At 42.4% G+C, this 25460-nt stretch overlaps 1 protein-coding gene across 1 annotated transcript; it reads left to right on the plus strand.

Moving 5' to 3' along the window:
• Positions 1 to 8118: 8118 nt before the first annotated feature.
• On the plus strand, positions 8119 to 13305 carry LOC139394633 (neurensin-1-like). The gene is made up of 3 exons (XM_071142736.1): positions 8119 to 8190; positions 11103 to 11375; positions 12763 to 13305. Exons 2-3 carry the CDS (start codon positions 11190 to 11192, stop codon positions 13159 to 13161), a joined length of 585 nt encoding a protein of 194 aa, XP_070998837.1. The 5' UTR covers positions 8119 to 8190; positions 11103 to 11189; the 3' UTR covers positions 13162 to 13305.
• The last annotated feature ends 12155 nt before the right edge of the window (positions 13306 to 25460 follow it).

Genomic DNA, 25460 nt, shown 5'->3' on the forward strand with positions numbered 1-25460 from the left:
CGTTCAACACAATAGTCCCTCAAAGCTCATCACTAAACTAAGGGACGGAACCCTGGGACTAAACATCTCGCTCTGCTACTGGATCTTGGACTTCCTGAGGGGCCGCCCCCAGGTGGTAAGGGTAGGTAACAACACATCCACCACGCTGATCGTCAACACGGGGGCCCCTCAGGGGTGCGTGCTTAGTCCCCTCCTGTACTCCCTGTTCAGTCATGACTGCACGGCCAGGCACGGCTCCAACACCATCATTACATGCTGATGACACAACAGTGATAGGCCTGATCACCGACAACGATGAGACCGTCTATAGAGAGGAGGTCAGAGACCTGGCCGTGTGGTGCCAGGACAATAACCTCTCCCTCAATGTGATCAAGACAAAGGAGATGATTGTGGACTACAGGAAAAGGAGTCCCGAGCACGCCCCCATTCTCAATGACGGGGCTGTAGTGGAGCAGATCGAGAGCTTCAAGTTCCTTGGCGCCCACATCACTAAACAAACTAACATGGTCCAAGCACACCAAGACAGTCATGAAGAGGGCACCACAAAACCTATTCCCCCTCAGGAGACTGAAAAGATGTCGCATGGGTCCTCAGATCCTCAAAAGAGTTCTACAGCTGCACCATCGCGAGCATCCTGACTGGTTGCATCACTGCCTGGCACGGCAACTGCTCGGTCTCCGACTGCAAGGCACTACAGAGGTAGTACGTAAGGCCCAATACATCACTGGGGCCAAGCTTCCTGCTATCCAGGACCTCTATACCAGGCGGTGTCAGACGAAGGCCCTAAAAATGATCAAAGACTCCAGCCACCCTAGTCATAGACTGTTCTCTCTGCTACCACATGGCAAGTGGTACCGGAGCGCCAAGTCTAGGTCCAAGAGGCTTTTAAACAGCTTCTACCCCCAAGCCATAAGACTCCTGAACATCTAATCAAATTGCTCCCCAGACAGACTATTTGCATTGCCCCCCCCCCCCCCCCCTTTTACGCCACTGCTACTCTCTGTTATTATCTATGCATAGTCACTTTAATAACTCTATCTACATGTACATATTACCTCAACTAACCGGTACCCCCACACATTGACTCTGTACTGGTACCCCCCCTGTATATAGTCTCCATATTGACTCTGTACTGGTACCCCCCCTGTATATAGTCTCCATATTGACTCTGTACCGGTACCCCCCCCCTGTATATAGTCTCCATATTGACTCTGTACCGGTACCCCCCCCTGTATATAGCCTCCACATTGACTCTGTACCGTAATACCCTGTATATAGTCTCCATATTGACTCTGTACCGGTACCCCCTGTATATAGTCTCCATATTGACTCTGTACCGGTACCCCCCCCCTGTATATAGTCTCCATATTGACTCTGTACCGGTACCCCCCCCCCTGTATATAGCCTCCACATTGACTCTGTACCGTAATACCCTGTATATAGTCTCCATATTGACTCTGTACCGGTACCCCCCCCTGTATATAGTCTCCATATTGACTCTGTACCGGTACCCCCCCCCTGTATATAGCCTCCACATTGACTCTGTACCGTAATACCCTGTATAGAGCCTCCACACTGACTCTGTACCGTAATACCCTGTATATAGCCTCCACATTGACTCTGTACCGTAACCCCCTGTATATAGTCTCCATATTGACTCTGTACCGTAATACCCTGTATATAGTCTCCATTTTGACTCTGTACTGTAATACCCTGTATATAGCCTCCACATTGACTCTGTACCGGTACCCCTCCCTGTATAGAGCCTCCACACTGACTCTGTACCGTAATACCCTGTATATAGCCTCCACATTGACTCTGTACCGTAATACCCTGTATATAGCCTCCACATTGACTCTGTACCGTAATACCCTGTATATAGCCTCCACATTGACTCTGTACCGTAATACCCTGTATATAGCCTCCATATTGACTCTGTACCGTAATACCCTGTATATAGCCTCCACATTGACTCTGTACCGTAATACCCTGTATATAGCCTCCACATTGACTCTGTACCGTAATACCCTGTATATAGCCTCCATATTGACTCTGTACCGTAATACCCTGTATATAGCCTCCATATTGACTCTGTACCGTAATACCCTGTATATAGCCTCCACATTGACTCTGTACCGTAATACCCTGTATATAGCCTCCACATTGACTCTGTACCGTAATACCCTGTATATAGCCTCCATATTGACTCTGTACCGTAATACCCTGTATATAGCCTCCACATTGACTCTGTACCGTAATACCCTGTATAGAGCCCCGCTGTTGTTATTTACTGCTGCTCTTTAATTATTTGTTTTTCTTATTTCTTACTTTTTTGTTTGTATTTTCTTCAAACTGCATTGTTGGTTAAAGGGCTTGTAAGTAAGCGTTTCCCTTTAAGGTCTAAACCTGTTGTATGATTTGATTTGATTAGGTTGACCCCAGACAGACAATGTGTTGATAGTGAGGGTGAACAAGGCTGGTAGGTTAGTATTGACCCCAGACAGACAATGTGTAGTGATTGTGAGGGTGAACAAGGCTGGTAGGTTAGTTTTGACCCCAGACAGACAATGTGTGTTGATAGTGAGGGTGAACAAGGCTGGTAGGTTAGTTTTGACCCCAGACAGACAATGTGTAGTGATTGTGAGGGTGAACAAGGCTGGTAGGTTAGTATTGACCCCAGACAGACAATGTGTGTTGATAGTGAGGGTGAACAAGGCTGGAAGGATAGTATTGACCCCAGACAGACAATGTGTTGATAGTGAGGGTGAACTCATAGATTTGAAATGAGTCATCTGTGTGAGTCACACTGCATCTTGGTCCATGTAACACTGAACAACACTGCTACCAGGAAGACAACACAGGCCTTTACCCACCAGGAACACATGGTGATAAACAACATCTGTTCAGGACTATATTAACCAGGATGATGTCAGGCACCAACATACAGTGGTCCTGTTGTGGACTTAGTGTTACTGTCTGTTACTGAAGGTGTTACTGTGTGTTACTGTGTGTTACTGAAGGTGTTACTTAGTGTTACTGAAGGTGTTACTTAGTGTTACTGTGTGTTACTGAAGGTGTTACTGTGTGTTACTGTGTGTTACTGAAGGTGTTACTTAGTGTTACTGAAGGTGTTACTTAGTGTTACTTAGTGTTACTGAAGGTGTTACTTAGTGTTACTGAAGGTGTTACTGTGTGTTACTGAAGGTGTTACTGTGTGTTACTGTGTGTTACTGAAGGTGTTACTTAGTGTTACTGAAGGTGTTACTTAGTGTTACTGTCTGTTACTGAAGGTGTTACTGTGTGTTACTGAAGGTGTTACTGTGTGTTACTGTGTGTTACTGAAGGTGTTACTGTGTGTTACTGTGTGTTACTGAAGGTGTTACTGTGTGTTACTTAGTGTTACTGAAGGTGTTACTGTGTGTTACTGAAGGTGTTACTGTGTGTTACTGTGTGTTACTGAAGGTGTTACTTAGTGTTACTGAAGGTGTTACTTAGTGTTACTTAGTGTTACTGAAGGTGTTACTGTGTGTTACTGTCTGTTACTGTCTGTTACTGAAGGTGTTACACAGTAACACCTTGTTTTTATTACTGAAGGTGTTACGGTGTGTTACTGTGTGTTACTGTGTGTTACTGAAGGTGTTACTTAGTGTTTTTATTACTGAAGGTGTTACTGTGTGTTACTGTGTGTTACTGAAGGTAAGCCTTTCATCATTTGGCCTTGAGAAACCAGAATCATAAGCACAACATGGACATTTATAAATTGATTTGTTGCGTAGTGGAATCTGGTCACATATTTGCTAGACGGGTTGATTCATTATAGTAATTGTTTTAAATTGATTAGGTGTTTGTAAATAAGGAATCCTGTTTGGGTGTTTTGTGTTCTTCTCACCTCTCCCTTGTCTGTTAGCTCCAGTTAAAAGAGAGAAACGGGAACCAGTGACTGACGCCTAAATGCTGGCTTCACACGCTACGTCAATGTGTTGTCTTCCTGGTAGCAGTGTTGCTCAGTGTTACATGTTAATTGCAGAAGCTGGAAGTGTTCCGTGTACCATGATGCAGTGTGACTCACACAGATGACTCATTTCAGATCTAAGACAGCCTGGTCCGCCCTCACAACGGGCGACAGGTAGTCTAGCGGTTAGAGCGTTGGGCTAGTAACCAAACGGTTGCTTGATCGAATCCCCCCGAGCTGACAAGGTGAAAAAAATCTGCCATTCTGCCCCTGAACAAGGCAGTTAACCCATTGTTGCTAGGCCATCATTGTGAATAAGAATATGTTCTTAATTTACTTGCCAAGTAAAAAAATAAATAAAATGAAGCTATAAATAAGCTGACGGGAATTTAATTCAGAGGGATTGGTCAGGGGTTCGAGAATCAATGGAAGATGTCAACTTTGTAGAATGTAAGGTAAGGTTGTTGTGTGTGAAATCCCACCCTGATCGGTGGGTTTAAATTCCAGTCCATTCTCCTTTATAGGAGTTGTTTGATTCTTACATCATTATTTAGAAACATGTCCAAGATCTTGTCCAAAAACAGAGAGGTGTTGCAAAGGGGATCTCACTGCTTGTTCTATCCTGTTTCTGGGCCTCAATCAAACTGTTGATATCGGACTGCTTGTCTCATTGTGGAGGATTGGCACGATTACATCCCTAGTTCCTATGGAAACACACATCCAGTCAGGGCTGGTTGTACCATCTACTTATCATTACCGTAGAGCCATACAGGTATATTTAATAGAGGTGGTCATTACTGTAGAGCCATACAGGTATATTTAATAGAGGTGGTCATTACTGTAGAGCCATACAGGTATATTTAATAGAGGTGGTCATTACTGTAGAGCCATACAGGTATATTTAATAGAGGTGGTCATTACCGTAGAGCCATACAGGTATATTTAATAGAGGTAGTCATTACCGTACAGCCATACAGGTATATTTAATAGAGGTGGTCATTACTGTAGAGCCATACAGGTATATTTAATAGAGGTGGTCATTACCGTAGAGCCATACAGGTATATTTAATAGAGGAGGTCATTACTGTAGAGCCATACAGGTATATTTAATAGAGGTGGTCATTACTGTAGAGCCATACAGGTATATTTAATAGAGGTCATTACTGTAGAGCCATACAGGTATATTTAATAGAGGTGGTCATTACTGTAGAGCCATACAGGTATATTTAATAGAGGTCATTACTGTAGAGCCATACAGGTATATTTAATAGAGGTCATTACTGTAGAGCCATACAGGTATATTTAATAGAGGTCATTACTGTAGAGCCATACAGGTATATTTAATAGAGGTCATTACTGTAGAGCCATACAGGTATATTTAATGGAGGTGGTCATTACTGTAGAGCCATACAGGTATATTTAATAGAGGTGGTCATTACCGTAGAGCCATACAGGTATATTTAATAGAGGTGGACTTTTAATTTGTATCATTAATTTCTATTAGGCTCAAAACAATCAGAAACACAACCAAAACGAACTGTTCCTAGGCCATCACTGAAAATAAGAATTTGTTCTTTAACTGACTTGCCTAGTTAAATAAAGGTAAAATAAATGTTAAAAATGCATCCAACCAGTCTGTAAAGTCACCAGCTTGATGTAGTCATTGCATGTCAGTAGTATGGGGACCAAATACTAAACATTTGGCCACTTTATTTATAAGAATCGTTAGCGGGGGTCAATCATTTTGACCCCTACCTTTTTGGGAAAAAAATATATTTATTTTTAAACTAAATCTCTTTCTCCGAGCAATTGTATTAGTATAAAATAATATAATTCACCACATTTTTGGAGCATACAATATAGCTCAGTCATTATTGCTGATCTGTATCAAGGGTGTCAATAATTTCGGAGCCCACTGCATATTTAATGGACGTCATTCAGTGAACTATAACCTTGTCTGAGACCTGACGATTTGTGTTAGCAATGCAAGCCAGTCAGGATAATGCTTTAGGTCTTCAGGTTATCACAGTCAGGACAATGCTTTAGGTCTTCAGGTTATCACAGTCAGGATAATGCTTTGGGTCTTCAGGTTATCCCAGTCAGGATAATGCTTTAGGTCTTCAGGTTATCCCAGTCAGGAAAATGCTTTAGGTCTTCAGGTTATCCCAGTCAGGATAATGGTTTGGTCTTCAGGTTATACCAGTCAGGATAAGGCTTTAGGTCTTCAGGTTATACCAGTCAGGATAATGCTTTAGGTCTTCAGGTTATCACAGTCAGGATAAGGCTTTAGGTCTTCAGGTTATCACAGTCAGGATAATGCTTTAGGTCTTCAGGTTATCCCAGTCAGGATAATGCTTTAGTTCTTCAGGTTATCCCAGTCAGGATAATGCTTTATGTCTTCAGGTTATCCCAGTCAGGATAATGCTTTAGGTCTTCAGGTTATCCCAGTCAGGATAATGCTTTAGGACTTCAGGTTATCACAGTCAGGATAAGGCTTTAGGACTTCAGGTTATCACAGTCAGGATAAGGCTTTAGGACTTCAGGTTATCACAGTCAGGATAAGGATTTAGGACTTCAGGTTATCACAGTCAGGATAAGGATTTAGGTCTTCAGGTTATCACAGTCAGGATAATGCTTTAGGACTTCAGGTTATCACAGTCAGGATAATGCTTTAGGACTTCAGGTTATCACAGTCAGGATAATGCTTTAGGTCTTCAGGTTATAACAGTCAGGATAATGCTTTAGGACTTCAGGTTATCAGTCAGGATAATGCTTTAGGACTTCAGGTTATCCCAGTCAGGATAATGCTTTAGGTCTTCAGGCTATCACAGTCAGGATAATGCTTTAGGTCTTCAGGTTATCACAGTCAGGATAATGCTTTAGGACTTCAGGTTATCAGTCAGGATAATGCTTTAGGACTTCAGGTTATCCCAGTCAGGATAATGCTTTAGGACTTCAGGTTATCACAGTCAGGATAAGGCTTTAGGTCTTCAGGTTATCACAGTCAGGATAATGCTTTAGGTCCTCAGGTTATAACAGTCAGGATAATGCTTTAGGTCTTCAGGTTATCCCAGTCAGGATAATGCTTTAGGACTTCAGGTTATCACAGTCAGAATAAGGCTTTAGGTCTTCAGGTTATCCCAGTCAGGATAATGCTTTAGGTCTTCAGGTTATCCCAGTCAGGATAATGCTTTAGGACTTCAGGTTATACCAGTCAGGATAAGGCTTTAGGACTTCAGGTTATAACAGTCAGGATAATGCTTTAGGTCTTCAGGTTATCCCAGTCAGGATAATGCTTTAGGTCTTCAGGTTATCCCAGTCAGGATAATGCTTTAGGTCTTCAGGTTATACCAGTCAGGATAAGGCTTTAGGACTTCAGGTTATCACAGTCAGGATAATGCTTTAGGTCTTCAGGTTATAACAGTCAGGATAAGGTTTTATGTACCAACTTTTAGTTTTTATCTTAAATGTAATCCCTGATATCATACACACGTTGCATGTGCTTCTGCCTCTGTATTGCTTGCTCTTTTAGCTGGGTTTCTGTATAAGCACTTCGAGACAACTGCTCAAAACATCAGAATTATGAACCCAGGCTACCTCCAGTCGCAACCAATCATCACACTGCCCCACCTCTATCTGCCACAGGGATCACCGGCTTGTAGTCCTAAAACCCGGAAATGAGTAACCTCTAGAGAAATTAATGGGGAAAGAATATGGTTTTGGGATAAACGGCGAAAATTAGGTCTGAGGTTAAGACAGTTAAGACAGGCTTAGGACATCTTATAAATTCGACGAGGTAATGTCAGTCAACTAACATGACCTTTATGAATTATGAAGCCTATATGTCGTTTATATGTTGTTGTTTTTTGTATTACATAAATGGTTCAAAATTCACAAAAACTGACGAAAACTGTCTCACCGAACAAAACATATCAGATCTCCAACGCCTGTGTTTACCACATACCTTAGTTTCAGCGTTTATCATTTAAGAAAAAACTTATTTCCCATATACTTTGTCCGACGAACCATGGCGGAGTAGTTAGTGCCTACAAAAATGACGCCATTATACTGTTATCCTCTATTGGGCAAGTCGACAAGACATGGATCTAACGCCTGCGCAGAAGCCAGCGTGAGTCTGAATCATCGATAGGGCGACTGTCGGAGCTGAGAATCTAGAGTGATGGGACCTGAGTGAAGGAACAGCCGCGAGTGATCACTCTCCAAGCCGGTTATGACAGGTATATTTCAGCCTTAAATGCATTCGGATATTCACTTTAACGTTTTTTTTTAAAACGGGTTTATAGTGGAAACGACTGTACTGGGCTATCTGATTGTGGATTACATAATAGTGGTGGAAATATGATTGGCTGTATGGCTTTTCAACATCTGGAAGTAACCTTTAAAACGAGAAAATGTCTTGATCTACTGTCTCAACATTTAGGGTGTGATTAACTGTCGAGTTATGTATTTATTTTTGAAAGAACTAGACAGAAGACGTGTTGTCAGACTCAGATCAATAGTGTTTGTAGTTTTGTAAATAGACAGTTGACTTCCCAATCTCAACTTTATTTAGCCTATAGCATGCGGCTGGTGTGGCTTAGAATCCAAAGCAAATCCGTTTACTTTGACGATAACAGCTTGTAGCCTAATCGATTACATGGTTTGATGCTATTATCTTAGATAAAAGATGTCTCAAGGGGACTGTGAAAGCAAGACGAAGGAAGGACGTGTGTGTCAGAGCAGTATGGCGTCATGTCTTACGTCTCTGCCTCCTTGGGTAGAGCGGATTCACATTCAGCACCATGGACAGCGATATCTCTCTCTCTCTCTCTCGCTCTGTCGTCGCAGTCATTGAGCTATAAAATAAGGTCGCAATTTGCCAATTTACTTTCCTTCGTGTTTCGGTTTAAATGTTAATTATTTGAGATTCTAGAATGTGTTGGGTTCCAATCGGTGAGAGAACATGATCAAAACAAGATCAGGTGTTTTGACCACTGGCATCCACGTGACCTTATAATTGGTATGACAGAGGTTATTATATTTCGGATACGTTTGTCGTTTCTGTATTTGTTGACTTGACAACTAGGTTTGTGTTTATATTAAATATTACTCATCAAAGCATTGGATTGGAACAAATGACGCTGTGGGCTCTTCAGAGACATATTTGTTATGTATGACAGAGATTGTCAATGAGTACACAAACTATACATATTGCATATCTCATTATTAGCATTTTGCATAATACTAAATGCTGAATATTTAAAGTCATTATTTTGCCATATGCACATTCGATTTTATTTGACCTCTATTTTAAAGACCAAGGTCTCTTTCACAGATAAGCCCTGCTTACACATCATTTACAAAATACAAAAAAATACAACTACACCCTTCCACACTGACTACATGTAGACAACAGAAGTGTTATTCATTCAGAGTCTACATAACATCCTTCAACACTGACTACATGTAGACAACAGAAGTGTTATTCATTCAGAGTCTACATAACATCCTTCAACACTGACTACATGTAGACAACAGAAGTGTTATTCATTCAGAGTCTACATAACATCCTTCAACACTGACTACATGTAGACAACAGAAGTGTTATTCATTCAGAGTCTACATAACATCCTTCAACACTGACTACATGTAGACAACAGAAGTGTTATTCATTCAGAGTCTACATAACATCCTTCAACACTGACTACATGTAGACAACAGAAGTGTTATTCATTCAGAGTCTACATAACATCCTTCAACACTGACTACATGTAGACAACAGAACTGTTATTCATTCAGAGTCTACATAACATCCTTCAACACTGACTACATATAGACAACAGAAGTGTTATTCATTCAGAGTCTACATAACATCCTTCAACACTGACTACATGTAGACAACAGAAGTGTTATTCATTCAGAGAGAGTCTACATAACATCCAGCAGGTAGCAGACAGCAGGTAGCAGTTACTAGGCAGCAGATAGAAGGTAATAGGCAGCAGGCAGCAGGCAGCAGGGAGCAGGCAGCAGGCAGCAGATAGCAGGTAGCAGATAGAAGGTAATATGCAGCAGATAGCAGGTAATAGGCAGCAGGTAGAAGGTAGCAGGTAGCAGGCAGCAGGTAGCAAGCAACAGGTAGCAAGTAATAGGCAGCAACAGCAGATAGCAGGTAGAAAAACAACCTAATATCCCTGAACAGGTAGCAGGTAGAAACACAACCTAATATCCCTGGACAGGTAGCAGGCAGCATGCAGCATGTCGCAGGCAGAAACGCAACCTAATAACCTGAACAAGTAGCAGGTAGCAGGTAGAAACACAACCTAATATCCTGAACAGGTAGAAGGTAGAAATGTAGCAGGCAGCATGTAGCAGGCAGAAACGCAACCTAATAACCTGAACAAGTAGCGGATAGCAGGTAGCATGTAGCAGGCAGCGATAGCAGGCAGAAACGCAACCTAATATCCTGAACAAGCAGGATAGCAGGTAGAAGGTAGAAACACAATCTAATATCCTGAACAGGTTGCAGACAGAAACACAACCTGATATCCTGAACAGGTAGCATGTAGCAGGCAGCATGTAGAAGGCAGCAGGCAGAAACTCAACCTAATATCCTGAACAGGTTGCAGGTAGCAGGTAGCGACACAACCTGATATCCTGAACAGGTAGCAGGTAGCAACACAACCTGATATCCTGAACAGGTAGCAGGTAGCAGGTAGCAACACAACCTGATATCCTGAACAGGTAGAAGTTAGAAGGTAGCAGGTATAAACACAACCTAATATCCTGAACAGGTAGCAGGCAGCAACACAACCTGATATCCTGAACAGATAGCAGGTAGCAGGTAGCAGGTAGAAACACAACCTAATATCCTGAACAGGTAGCAGGTAGCAGGTAGAAACACAACCTAATATCCTGAACAGGTAGCAGGCAGCAACACAACCTAATATCCTGAACAGGTAGCAGGCAGTAACACAACCTGATATCCTGAACAGGAACAGATGGGTGATTCAAAATGTGAGCAACACTGTGGCTGATCATTCAGCATTGTATCTCTCTCCATAATAAAACTGTTTGTGTGTGTGTGTGTGTGTGTGTGTGTGTGTGTGTGTGTGTGTGTGTGTGTGTGTGTGTGTGTGTGTGTTGTGTGCAGGCAGTGGCACCCGGTGTGTGTGAGGTTAGTGTGGTGCTCTCTCTCTCTCTCTCTCTCTCTAGACAGAGCTGAGGTGAAAGGGTCAGGATGGCTTCAGCCTGTGCTGAGATCTGTGGGTCAGACTACGCTGAACAGACGCAGCACGACCAGAGATACGGCGTCAGATCATACCTCCACCAGTTCTACGAGGAGTGTACTGCCTCCATCTGGGAACGCGATGAAGATTTTCAGATTCAGAGATCGCCTAGTCGGTGGAGCTCTGTCCTCTGGAAGGTATGATATATATGAGAGAAGAGATATTGGGAGGGTATTGGGTCATGGTGCTGTAAACATCCTGACATGGTCTGGGTAGTGTATTGAGCCAGGTTACTGTAAACATCTGCCTGTTCAGGTCTGTCTAGTGTTAGGAACCCTGATCCTGTCTCTCCCTCCCCCAGGTCTGTCTAGCATTAGGAACCCTGAACCCTGATCCTGAACCCTAATCCTGTCTCTCATCCATCCCTCCCCCAGGTCTGTCTAGTGTTAGGAACCCTGATCCTGTCTCTCCCTCCCCCAGGTCTGTCTAGTGTTAGGAACCCTGATCCTGTCTCTCCCTCCCCCAGGTCTGTTTAATATTAGGAACCCTGATCCTGTCTCTCCCTCCCCCAGGTCTGTCTAGCGTTAGGAACCCTGATCTTGTCTCTCCCTCCCCCAGGTCTGTCTAGTGTTAGGAACCCTGATCCTGTCTCTCCCTCCCCCAGGTCTGTCTAGTGTTAGGAACCCTGATCCTGTCTCTCCCTCCCCCAGGTCTGTTTAATATTAGGAACCCTGATCCTGTCTCTCCCTCCCCCAGGTCTGTCTAGCGTTAGGAACCCTGATCCTGTCTCTCCCTCCCCCAGGTCTGGCTAGTGTTAGGAACCCTGATCCTGTCTCTCCCTCCCCCAGGTCTGTCTAGAGTTAGGAACCCTGATCCTGTCTCTCCCTCCCCCAGGTCTGTCTAGCGTTAGGAACCCTGATCCTGTCTCTCCCTCCCCCAGGTCTGTCTAGCGTTAGGAACCCTGATCCTGTCTCTCCCTCCCCCAGGTCTGGCTAGTGTTAGGAACCCTGATCCTGTCTCTCCCTCCCCCAGGTCTGTCTAGAGTTAGGAACCCTGATCCTGTCTCTCCCTCCCCCAGGTCTGTCTAGAGTTAGGAACCCTGATCCTGTCTCTCCCTCCCCCAGGTCTGTCTAGAGTTAGGAACCCTGATCCTGTCTCTCCCTCCCCCAGGTCTGGCTAGTGTTAGGAACCCTGATCCTGTCTCTCCCTCCCCCAGGTCTGTTTAATATTAGGAACCCTGATCCTGTCTCTCCCTCCCCCAGGTCTGTCTAGTGTTAGGAACCCTGATTCTGTCTCTCCCTCCCCCAGGTCTGTTTAATATTAGGAACCCTGATCCTGTCTCTCCCTCCCCCAGGTCTGTCTAGTGTTAGGAACCCTGATCCTGTCTCTCCCTCCCCCAGGTCTGTCTAGCGTTAGGAACCCTGATCCTGTCTCTCCCTCCCCCAGGTCTGTCTAGTGTTAGGAACCCTGATCCTGTCTCTCCCTCCCCCAGGTCTGTCTAGTGTTAGGAACCCTGATCCTGTCTCTCCCTCCCCCAGGTCTGTCTAGCGTTAGGAACCCTGATCCTGTCTCTCCCTCCCCCAGGTCTGTCTAGCGTTAGGAACCCTGATTCTGGTGACAGGCCTCATTGTCCTACTGGTGGGCTACGCCACCCCGACTAAGATCGAAGCATTCGGGGAAGACGAGCTCCTCTTCGTGGACAGCCACGCTGTCCTCTTCAACCGAGCCTTGGACGTGTGCAAGCTGACGGGCGCCGTTCTGTTCTGCGTGGGTGGCAGCCTGATGGCCGTAGGTCTCCTCCTCTCAGCCTTCTCTAAGAGCTACTCCAAGGAGGAGCTGTACCTGCAACAGAAGTTTAAGGAGAGGCTGGTTGATATCCAGAATACGGTCCATCCCGTCACCAGAGCCCCTACTCCGGGGGAGAGTAAGATCCCTGTCACCCTGTCTAAAGTGCAAAGTGTCCAGCCCAACTCAGAGACATAACAGTTGTCAATGTAGTAGTGAGAGGTAGATTATCAGTGGTGTTCATGTGTCCTTGTTCCTAACCCTTCTAAAGGTCAGCTTATGTCATCTTAGTACTACTCCTTACAAACCCTGTGTTTCCAGCACTTACACTCAGGGCTGCAGGAGGAGTCACACAGCTCCTTTCATGTAACGCTGTGTAAGTAAGGCTGCAGGAGGAATAACACAGCTCCTTTCATGTAACGCTGTGTAATTAAGGCTGCAGGAGGAATCACACAGCTCCTTTCATGTAACGCTGTGTAATTAAGTCTGCAGGAGGAATCACACAGCTCCTTTCATGTAACGCTGTGTAATTAAGGCTGCAGGAGGTTTCACACAGCTCCTTTCATGTAACGCTGTGTAATTAAGGCTGCAGGAGGAATCACACAGCTCCTTTCATGTAACGCTGTGTAATTAAGGCTGCAGGAGATTTCACACAGCTCCTTTCATGTAACGCTGTGTAATTAAGGCTGCAGGAGGTTTCACACAGCTCCTTTCATGTAACGCTGTGTAATTAAGGCTGCAGGAGGTTTCACACAGCTCCTTTCATGTAAATCTACTGGCTGGGATACAATCATGTACCTAGACCAAGAAACTAACAGACTCACTGTATAGAGCAGTGGGTCTCACCCTAGGGTACTTACATATCCACATGGGGTACTTATCCTATCCACATGGGGTACTTATCCTATCCACAGGGGGAACTTATCCTATCCACAGGGGGGACTTGTCCTATCCACAGGGGTTACTTATCCTATCCACAGGGGTATGTATCCTATCCACAGGGGGTACTTATCCTATCCACATGGGGTACTTATCCTATCCACAGGGGGAACTTATCCTATCCACATGGGGTACTTATCCTATCCACATGGGGTACTTATTATATCCACAGGGGTACTTATCCTATCCACAGGGGGTACTTATCCTATCCACATGGGGTACTTATACTATCCACAGGGGGTAATTATCCTATCCACATGGGGTACTTATCCTATCCACAGTGGGAACTTATCCTATCCACAGGGGGAACTTATCCTATCCACAGGGGTATGTATCCTATCCACAGGGGGTACTTATCCTATCCACAGGGGGAACTTATCCTATCCACATGGGGTACTTATCCTATCCACATGGGGTACTTATTATATCCACAGGGGGTACTTATCCTATCCACAGGGGTACTTATCCTATCCACAGGGGGTACTTATCCTATCCACATGGGGTACTTATACTATCCACAGGGGGTAATTATCCTATCCACATGGGGTACTTATCCTATCCACAGTGGGAACTTATCCTATCCACAGGGGGAACTTATCCTATCCACAGGGGTTACTTATCCTATCCACATGGGTTACTTAACCTATCCACAGGGGGTACTTATCCTATCCACAGGGGGTACTTATCCTATCCACATGTGGTACTTATCCTATCCACAGTGGGAACTTATCCTATCCACAGGGGGAACTTATCCTATCCACAGGGGTACTTATCCTATCTACAGGGGTACTTATCCTATCCACAGGGGGTACTTGTCCTATCCACACGGGGTACTTATCCTATCCACAGGGGGTTCTTGGGAGACTCATCAGAACGTAGGCCTACTGGTCAAATGAGGGGGTACTTCTGGGGAGACTCATCAGAACGTAGGCCTACTGCTCAAATGAGGGGGTACTTCTGGGGAGACTCATCAGAACGTAGGCCTACTGGTCAAATGAGGGGGTACTTCTGGGGAGACTCATCAGAACGTAGGCCTACTGCTCAAATGAGGGGGTACTTCTGGGGAGACTCATCAGAACGTAGGCCTACTGGTCAAATGAGGGAGTACTTCTGGGGAGACTCAACAGAACGTAGGCCTACTGCTCAAATGAGGGGGTACTTCTGGGGAGACTCATCAGAACGTAGGCAGTAAACAAAAAGGTAGCTAACCGCTAATATAGAGGACATGTCCTGAGTGGATAAGACATTAAGAACACCTGCTCTTTCCATGACATAGACTGACCAGGTGAATCCAGGTGAAAGATATGATCCCTTACTGATGCCAGTTGTTAAATCCTCTTCAATCAGTGTAGATGAAGGGGAGGAGACAGGATAAAGTAGGATTTTTAAGCCTTGAGACAATTGAGACATGGATTGTGTCTGTGTGCCATTCAGAGGGTGAATGGGGCAAGACAAAAGATTTAAGTGCCTTTAAACGGGGTATGGTAGTGGGTGCCAGGCGCACCAGTTTCAATGTGTCAAGAACTGCAACACTGTTGGGTTTTCACGCTCAACCTTATCAAGAATGGTCCACCACCCAAAAGGACATCCAGCCAACTTGGCACAACTGTGGGAAGCATTGGAGTTAACAAGGGGCCAGCATCCCCGTGGAAGGCTTTCGACACCTTGTGGAGTCAGTGAACCCAGACGAATTGAGGCTGTCTTGCAACTCAATATTAGGAAGGTGTTCTTAATCTTTTGTCTCCACTAACGGCTAGAGGTAATCGCACAGCTCCTTTGATTTAACTCTTTATTAGGGACAGTCAGTCACTGTCTAGCGTAGGTTTTCCACCTTGACTGGATTTATGAGTGTCATCTTCAGCAATGAAGAATTGAAAGAATGGAGTACCCTTTTTCCCCAAAAAATATCTATATTGAGCCTAAGCAATTGCTGCCGACTGTTGTTCTATAATTGCTGTGGTGTAACTAACAGCAGCTGGGGTGTAACTAGCAGCAGCTGTGGTATAACTAGCTGTGGTGTAACTAACAGCAGCTGTGGTATAACTAACAGCAGCTGTGGTATAACTAACAGCTGTGGTGTAACTAACAGCAGCTGTGGTGTAACTAACAGCAGCTGTGGTATAACTAACAGTAGCTGTGCTATAACTAACAGCTGTGGTGTAACTAGCAGCAGCTGTGGTATAACTAACAGCAGCTGTGGTGTAACTAACAGCAGCTGTGGTATAACTAGTAGCAGCTGTGGTATAACTAACAGTAGCTGTGGTATAACTAACAGTAGCTGTGGTATAACTAACAGAGGCTGTGGTATAACTAACAGCAGCTGTGGTGTAACTAACAGCAGCTGTGGTGTAACTAACAGTAGCTGTGGTTTAACTAGCAGCAGCTGTGGTGTAACTAACAGCAGCTGTGGTGTAACTAGTAGCAGCTGTGGTGTAACTAACAGCAGCTGTGGTGTATCTAACAGCAGCTGTGGTATAACTAACAGCAGCTGTGGTGTAACTAACATCAGCTGTGGTGTAACTAACAGCAGCTGTGATGTAACTAACAGCAGCTGTGGTATAACTAACAGTAGCTGTGGTGTAACTAGTAGCAGCTGTGGTGTAACTAACAGTAGCTGTGGTGTAACTAGTAGCAGCTGTGGTGTAACTAACAGCAGCTGTGGTGTAACTAACATCAGCTGTGGTGTAACTAACAGCAGCTGTGGTATAACTAACAGCTGTGGTATAACTAACAGCAGCTGTGGTGTAACTAACAGCAGCTGTGATGTAACTAACAGCTGTGGTATAACTAACAGCAGCTGTGGTGTAACTAACAGCAGCTGTGGTATAACTAACAGCTGTGGTATAACTAACAGCAGCTGTGGTGTAACTAACAGCAGCTGTGATGTAACTAACAGCTGTGGTATAACTAACAGCTGTGGTATACTAACAGCAGCTGTGGTGTAACTAACAGCAGCTGTGGTGTAACTAACAGCTGTGGTATAACTAACAGCAGCTGTGATGTAACTAACAGCTGTGGTATAACTAACAGCAGCTGTGGTGTAACTAACAGCAGCTGTGGTATAACTAACAGCAGCTGTGGTATAACTAACAGCAGCTGTGGTATAACTAACAGCAGCTGTGGTATAACTAACAGCAGCTGTGGTGTAACTAACAGCAGCTGTGGTATAACTAACAGCAGCTGTGGTGTAACTAACAGCAGCTGTGGTGTAACTAACAGCAGCTGTGATGTAACTAACAGCAGCTGTGGTATAACTAACAGCTGTGGTATAACTAACAGCAGCTGTGGTGTAACTAACAGCAGCTGTGGTATAACTAACAGCAGCTGTGGTGTAACTAACAGCAGCTGTGGTGTAACTAACAGCAGCTGTGGTGTAACTAACAGCAGCTGTGGTGTAACTAACAGCTGTGGTATAACTAACAGCAGCTGTGGTGTAACTAACAGCAGCTGTAATGTAACTAACAGCTGTGGTGTAACTAACAGCAGCTGTGGTGTAACTAACAGCAGCTGTGGTGTAACTAACAGCTGTGTTATAACTAACAGCAGCTGTGGTATAACTAACAGCAGATGTGGTGTAACTAACAGCAGCTGTGGTGTAACTAACAACAGCTGTGGTGTAACTAGCTGTGGTGTAACTAGCAGCAGCTGTGGTGTAACTAACAGTAGCTGTGGTGTAACTAGTAGCAGCTGTGGTGTAACTAACAGCAGCTGTGGTGTAACTAGCTGTGGTGTAACTAGCAGCAGCTGTGGTGTAACTAACAGTAGCTGTGGTGTAACTAGCAGCAGCTGTGGTGTAACTAACAGTAGCTGTGGTATAACTAACAGCAGCTGTGGTATAACTAACAGCAGCTGTGGTGTAACTATCAGCTGTGGTGTAACTAACAGCAGCTGTGGTGTAACTAGTAGCAGCTGTGGTTTAACTAACAGCTGTGGTGTAACTAACAGCTGTGGTGTAACTAGTAGCAGCTGTGGTGTAACTAACAGCAGCTGTGGTGTAACTAACAGCAGCTGTGGTGTAACTAGCTTGTGATTTGATGTTCATTTCCTACTCAGTTCAAAGTAACACAGCTCATTGTAACAGCGGACAGGAAGCGCACAGAGGGAGAAAAAGCCTTTAACACAGAGGATTTGTGTTCCACAGTGGTGCAATAACAACGGGGATTGCTACTGTAGTTGTGTTGTTGTTTTATTTACGTACAAATAAACAACAAACTGAATCCTCCTCAGTTTCTAGATGAGGTAGAATATATATAGGTTTAATCAAACAGTTGAAACGTCTCTAAAGGATAAATATTATATTTAAAATCTGCTCTGTCACTACCTCACTTGGCTTCACACCGTGTGTCATGTTGTTGTAAATCACAACATAGAATCTATAGACAGTTGTTATAAATCACAACCTAGAATCTATAGACAGTTGTTATAAATCACAACATAGAATCTATAGCCAGTTGTTTTAAATCACAACATAGAATCTATAGACAGTTGTTATAAATCACAACATAGAATCTATAGACAGTTGTTATAAATCACAACATAGAATCTATAGACAGTTGTTATAAATCACAACCTAGAATCTATAGACTAACAAGGCAGGGTGATAAAGACACTGGGCTGCTGAGGACATCAGATGCACCAGACACTGGACATACATAACATTACTCTAGACGACTGTTCTGTCAGTTCAGACACAACGGAGCTCTAGTTATTCCCGTAGCAGGGATAGAATGGAGACTAAAAGCTGCTACGTTTTGTTTGTAGGAGAAGCCCCGGGTGATCTGGGACATAACAAGTTGATAGAGCTGAAGATTCTGTGTTGCAGTTTTCTTTAACCTTTTGGATCAATTTCTCTTCAAATGAATATATCGGCTTCGATTTTCATGTTTGTGAAAAAAAACAAGTATCATAGTGTGTGATCTGATGAACTGACCTTTCACATTCAAACTGACCCCTGACCCCTGACCCCTTCCTTCCTTTCCGCTTATTTTTTTATAACTGTGAGAGGTGACATCATCCAAACTCGTCCTGTACTAGACGCAACACACAGGCCAGGTGTGAGAACAGACAAATCGCCTGTAGCTAACGACGACACCTCACCTGGAGCACTGGAGGCTGGTGGCAGCGGGAGATATCGGAGGACGGGCTCACGTTGTTAACGGCTGGAACGGGATGAAACGGAGCGGTGTGAAAACGCGTGACGACGAGCCTGTCCTTAACTACATCTCCACACACCAGCCTCCACTGACCCGTAACCGAGGTAACCAACATGTCAATCTATAGAAGACAAGTCATCGGGTGTGAGATAAAGCTACAAAACAAAACCAATGAGAATAACATCACTAGCTAACTAAAGATACATGTAACAGTGATTATGCCAGTCACTTCTGAGTGGTCAGTTTGGCTTGATGTTTCCATATAGTGCCATGTTGTGAATACATTTATAATTACTTGTTAATGGAGTAAATTGAAAACCTGTATTTAAAAAAATAATAAAAAAAACCTGGTTCCAAAATATGACAGATGAATAGTTGTGTTAAAGCTAAGGGCATATTTGTTCTCAAATGGATTCTACCGGGTCAGAGAAAGAAGGAACGAGCAAAGATAACTCTGTCCTATATATTACATGTCTATTTTTCATATAACATAATAAAAACAACTTGGAATTATCAGCAGCTTACTCCTGGTGACGATTCTGTTTTTCTGATCAACTGTCTCATCTCTGTCCGCCATTTTCTGTCCTTAAGCTCTTTATTATCGTAATGTATAGTTATTGTCTTACATAACATCTGCTATTATCAACATCCTGTAAAGACACAGGAAGAGAACTTCTGAAGGGAAGTAGAGACATGACCTTGTTATTTCAAGCAACTTGAAGAGGAGAGAGAGGCGCGAGGGAGAGAGAGGCGCGAGGGAGAGAGAGGCGCGAGGGAGAGGGAGGCGCGAGGGAGAGAGAGGCGCGAGGGAGAGAGAGGCTGGTGGGAGAGAGGCGCGAGGGAGAGAGAGGCGCCAGGGGGAGAGGCGCGAGGGAGAGAGAGGCTGGTGGGAGAGAGAGGTGCCAGGGAGAGAGGCGCGAGGGAGAGAGAGGCTGGTGGGAGAGAGAGGCGCGAGGGAGAGAGAGGCTGGTGGGAGAGAGAGGCTGGTGGGAGAGAGAGGCTGGTGGGAGAGAGAGGCTGGTGGGAGAGAGAGGCTGGTGGGAGAGAGAGGCGTGAGGGAGAGAGAGGCTGGTGGGAGAGAGAGGCGCGAGGGAGAGAGAGGCTGGTGGGAGAGAGAGGCGCGAGGGATGGGGACAGAGGCTATAAACGGTGCTCCTAGAAATAGAACTCGAGGACGCTCACAGCGTTTGATGACTCACCAGGTCAATGGTTTCTCTAGGCTGTGTGTGACTCTCTCTGTCTCATTCCCAACCTATGCGACTGCAGATAGGACGGGGGAGAGGGGCTGCTGAAAGCTGTCTCTTACGGTAATCAATCCATGAGGAATCAAAAGCACATTTTAGACATTTTATTTTCAGATGTTGGGTCATGTAACTCATTACACAGACCTTCCATCCATACCATCATATAATAACTCATGTCGTGTCTTTGGCTATGCCGGATTGAGTGATATGACATGCTATTCTATCAAATAATTTCTCTGTAATTAATATTACCTGATTGAGCTAATCATGTAAATGTCATTAACTAGAGAGTCGGGGCACCACGAAAGAATATTTGTAGAGCTGTTATCTTCCGAATAAACTCTTAAAGACCTGGTACTCTTTTACCTCAATAGCAGTCAATATTTAATCGTCACCTTATTCAGTCTCATCTGAAAGTTGTACATTCTTGGTTTATCTTCACGAAACAAGTTGAATCAGCAATACAAAATGTGATTAAATTATTTATTTACTAAATACCTAAATAATCACACAGAATTCCATCTACACAGAATGGATCATACATTGATTACAAATGATGTCATAAAGGAAACCGTCCCTAGTGGACGGAACATGTATGACGGCTGGTTACACAAAGAAAGGGGGTTGGGTTTTGAATGAAAGAGCGGGAAGACTGAGGAACACAAAGGTTTTGTCTCTATCGGGCCGGGCCGTAGGCAGCGATTCTATCGTAAATACAGTATCTTATGCATTCTAAATAACCGCCCATTTGAAAAAGGAAAATGCAATAAATATTTACTCTGAGCTGCACTTCGGTAGATTGGTTGTAGATAGAGGCCGAGTTGTCTGTCATGGATCTCTTGTGGTAGAACGGATACTTGGCAGTACCGTCGTCGTGTGGTAGAACAAATATGTTGTTCGTCCTTTCATAGCCCACGCTAACTCAATCGGCTAGGAGGTATCACTTCTTTAGTGAATAAGAGTTCAAAGTTCATACCAAGTTGCCATACTTTAATCTCATGCTATATACTAACTGGTATAGTCAAAATTCATCCTTTCGGCGTGTCGATCGACATCTTCACGTTTAAATTCGATGCTAATTTCGTTAGGTTATTATCTTAGCCCTTTCAACGTGGGGACCGTCGTCCTCTCATCCTTGGAACACAAAGTTGGATTTTCGTCAACGGGTTTATATCGTGGTGAAGAGAAGGGCGTGTTTCAAAGTTTACAACCAATGTCTGTTCTCTTGGGCGGGGCCTCTGAGTGAGCAGAGTTTACTCTTATGACAAACTGTTCTCTCATTAAGAAGCTAAAATTACATTTCATCTTTTCACAAATAGTTTCATATTTAAACATTTAAGTTGCACAACAATTCCATGTGAATCTGATAACTAGAATGTGTAGACTTTCCCAGATACTGTTTATGTCATACTATCATTAGTAGTAATGTCTCAGACAACAACTGATCTGACATCATATTCATTAAGTACCAACACATATTTTCAACTGGTTGGATTACAGAAATATGGTTCCGTTTCCCACCTTTTAATGTCACCAGACTCTCTCTCTCTCTCTATGATAACAAAAGGCTTCCCAAGAGTCAACTCTATAAAGTAGAGAGAGAGAAAAGGGGAAATGTATTTATGGAGGTCATAAACCTCCCCCAGCAGGCCAACGTCATGACACTCCTTACACAGACCTTCCATCCATAACATCGTGTAATAACTCATTACAGACCTTCCATTCATAACATCAACATTTATTCACAAATTCATACCACACAAACTCACCACAGCTACTCTTCAAAGCTGTGGCATACAGCTCATCGATAATGTAGGCCGATGTTCCTCCCTGACATCACAGAGAGGCATACAGCTCATCCATAATGTAGGTCAACGTCCCTGACATCACAGAGAGACATACAGCTCATCCATAATGTAGGTCAACGTCCCTGACATCACAGAGAGGAAGCAACTGTAATGATGTTCTTCACATCACTGTGTCTCTGCTCACTTCTTCTGACTTCCTTCCGGTACTGAGCTGATGACTTCATTCATTAATTCACTTCCTCCCAGTGCTATTTCTTTACCAGCAGCAGTCCCCGTTCCTTACTACTCCCACACATCATTCACTGCAGAATCATTACAGGTAACTATTACAGAGTTAAATTATTACAGCATTACATTACATTAATACATTATTACAGCATTACAATATTACAGCATTACTTTACAGCATTACATTATTACAGCATTACATCATTACAGTATTACATTATTACAGCATTACACTATTACAACATTACACTATTACAGCATTACATTATTACATCATTACATTATTACATCATTACATTATTACAACATTACACTATTACAGCAATACATTATTACAGCATTACATTATTACATCATTACATTATTACAACAATACATTATTACAGCAATACATTATTACAGCATTACATTATTACATCATTACATTATTACATTATTACAGCATTACATTATAACAGCATTACACTATTACAACATTACACTATTACAGCAATACATTATTACAGCATTACGTTATTACATCATTACATTATTACAACATTACACTATTACAGCAATACATTATTACAGCATTACATTATTACATCATTACATTATTACAACAATACATTATTACATCATTACATTATTACATCATTACATCATTACATTATAACAGCAATACATTATTACAGCCTTACATTATTACACTATTACATCATTACATTATAACAGCAATACATTATTACAGCATTACATTATTACAGCAATACACTATTACATCATTACATTATTACAACATTACATTATTACATCATTACATTATTACATCATTACATCATTACATTATAACAGCAATACATTATTACAGCATTACATTATTACACTATTACATCATTACATTATTACAGCAATACATTATTACAGCATTACATTATTACAACAATACACTATTACATCATTACATTATTACAACATTACATTATTACATCATTACATTATTACATCATTACATCATTACATTATAACAGCAATACATTATTACAGCATTACATTATTACAACATTACATTATTACAGCAATACATTATTACAGCATTACATTATTACAGCATTACATTATTACGGCATTACATTATTACAGCATTACATCATTACAGCTGTTAGAGGAATTCAATTCCTATCTGTTCATTAATCAATTCAATTATAACAAAGCAAAAGATTCTGTTTCTAAGAATTTGTAAGGTTCTTATTTGCATAAAATAAACAAAGATCAGTTTCAATATTAATCAATAGCGTATATTCCCGAGAGCTCTGGCCATAATCTCATGTACATTGGTTTATATACCTCACATTTCGTCACAAATGTCCCTCCTCCTCTCAGATACAATGGCAATATAGTTCACAAGCCTTCTCACATTGTCTGCCACCTGTTAAACAATCTACTACAAGCCCAAGGTCTCTCCCCTCCCTGGGTAGAGACAGGATGTCCAGTAAGGAACACAGCATTCCAGCCGGTCTGACGATAGCTCCATTCGTTTCTAACAAGGAACAGAAAGTCCTTGTTCTAATTCTTGAGTAAAACTACGCACATTCTATTCAGTGATATGATTATAATAAGATTCATACATTCATACAGTAACAGAGTAGTATTCTGTTTAGTTATAATTCTAAGCTAAATGTATATATAATTTAGTCATTATTCATAAAAATCCCATAACAACAGCATACTATTACAGCATTACATGATTACAGCATTACATTATTACAGCAATACATTATTACAGCAATACCTTATTACAGCATTACATTATTACAGCATTACAACATTACATTATTACAGCAATACATTATTACAGCAATACCTTATTACAGCATTACATTATTACATTATTACAACATTACATTATTACAACATTACATTATTACAACATTACATTATTATAGCATTACATTATTACATTATTACAACATTACATTATTATAGCATTACATTATTACAGCAATACATTATTACAACATTACATTATTACACCATTACATTATTACAGCAATACATTATTACAACATTACATTATTACACCATTACATTGTTACAGCAATACATTATTACAGCAATACATTATTACAGCATTACATTATTACAGAATTACATTATTACATCACACCATTATTACAGCATTACATTATTACATTATTACAACATTACATTATTACAACATTACATTATTACAACATTACATTATTACAGCATTACATTATTACATTATTACAACATTACATTATTACAACATTACATTATTACAGCATTACATTATTACATTATTACAACATTACATTATTACAACATTACATTATTACAGCAATACATTATTACAGCATTACATTATTACAACATTACATTATTACAGCAATACATTACATTATTACAGCATTACATTATTACAGCAATACATTACATTATTATAGCAATACATTATCACAGCATTACATTATTACAGCAATACATTATTACAGCATTACATCATTACATTATTACATCATTACAGCATACTATTGTGGTTCCAGCACCAGTCTCTAGTACAGTCAGTTCAGCATGTCACAGTAACAGAGGCTATACATCAGGAGATACACAGCATGGTCTCACTGACTGGCTGCCCACTGACGTCTTCTGTCCCTGGTGAATTAACAGGCTGTTTATGGAGTGGGAAGCTGAGAGGAAGAGTGTAGAATTGTGGGGAGATGTGAGGATTCTCTGTGACTAGGTTTTTACTATAATGTTGTTTATCCAGACACGTCTCTCTCCACTAGGAAAAAAAAAAACATGGTGAGTGATTGGATCAGCCTGCTACCACAACGCACCAAAGTACGTTCATCTCTAGGAGACAGAACGCGTCTCCTTCCTGAGCGCTATGACGGCTGCGTGGTCCCATGGTGTTTATACTTGAGTACTATTGTTTGTACAGATGAACATGGTACCTTCAGGCATTTGGAAATTGCTCCCAAGGATTAATCAGACTTGTGGAGGTTTATAAAAATTGTCTGAAGTCGGGGCTGAGTTCTTTTGATTTTCCCATGATGTCAAGCAAAGAGGCACTGAGTTTGAAGGTAGGCCTTGACATACATCCACAGGTACACCTCCCAAGC

The sequence above is a fragment of the Oncorhynchus clarkii genome, unplaced genomic scaffold (assembly GCF_045791955.1).
Source record: "Oncorhynchus clarkii lewisi isolate Uvic-CL-2024 unplaced genomic scaffold, UVic_Ocla_1.0 unplaced_contig_10500_pilon_pilon, whole genome shotgun sequence".
NCBI lineage: Eukaryota > Metazoa > Chordata > Actinopteri > Salmoniformes > Salmonidae > Oncorhynchus > Oncorhynchus clarkii.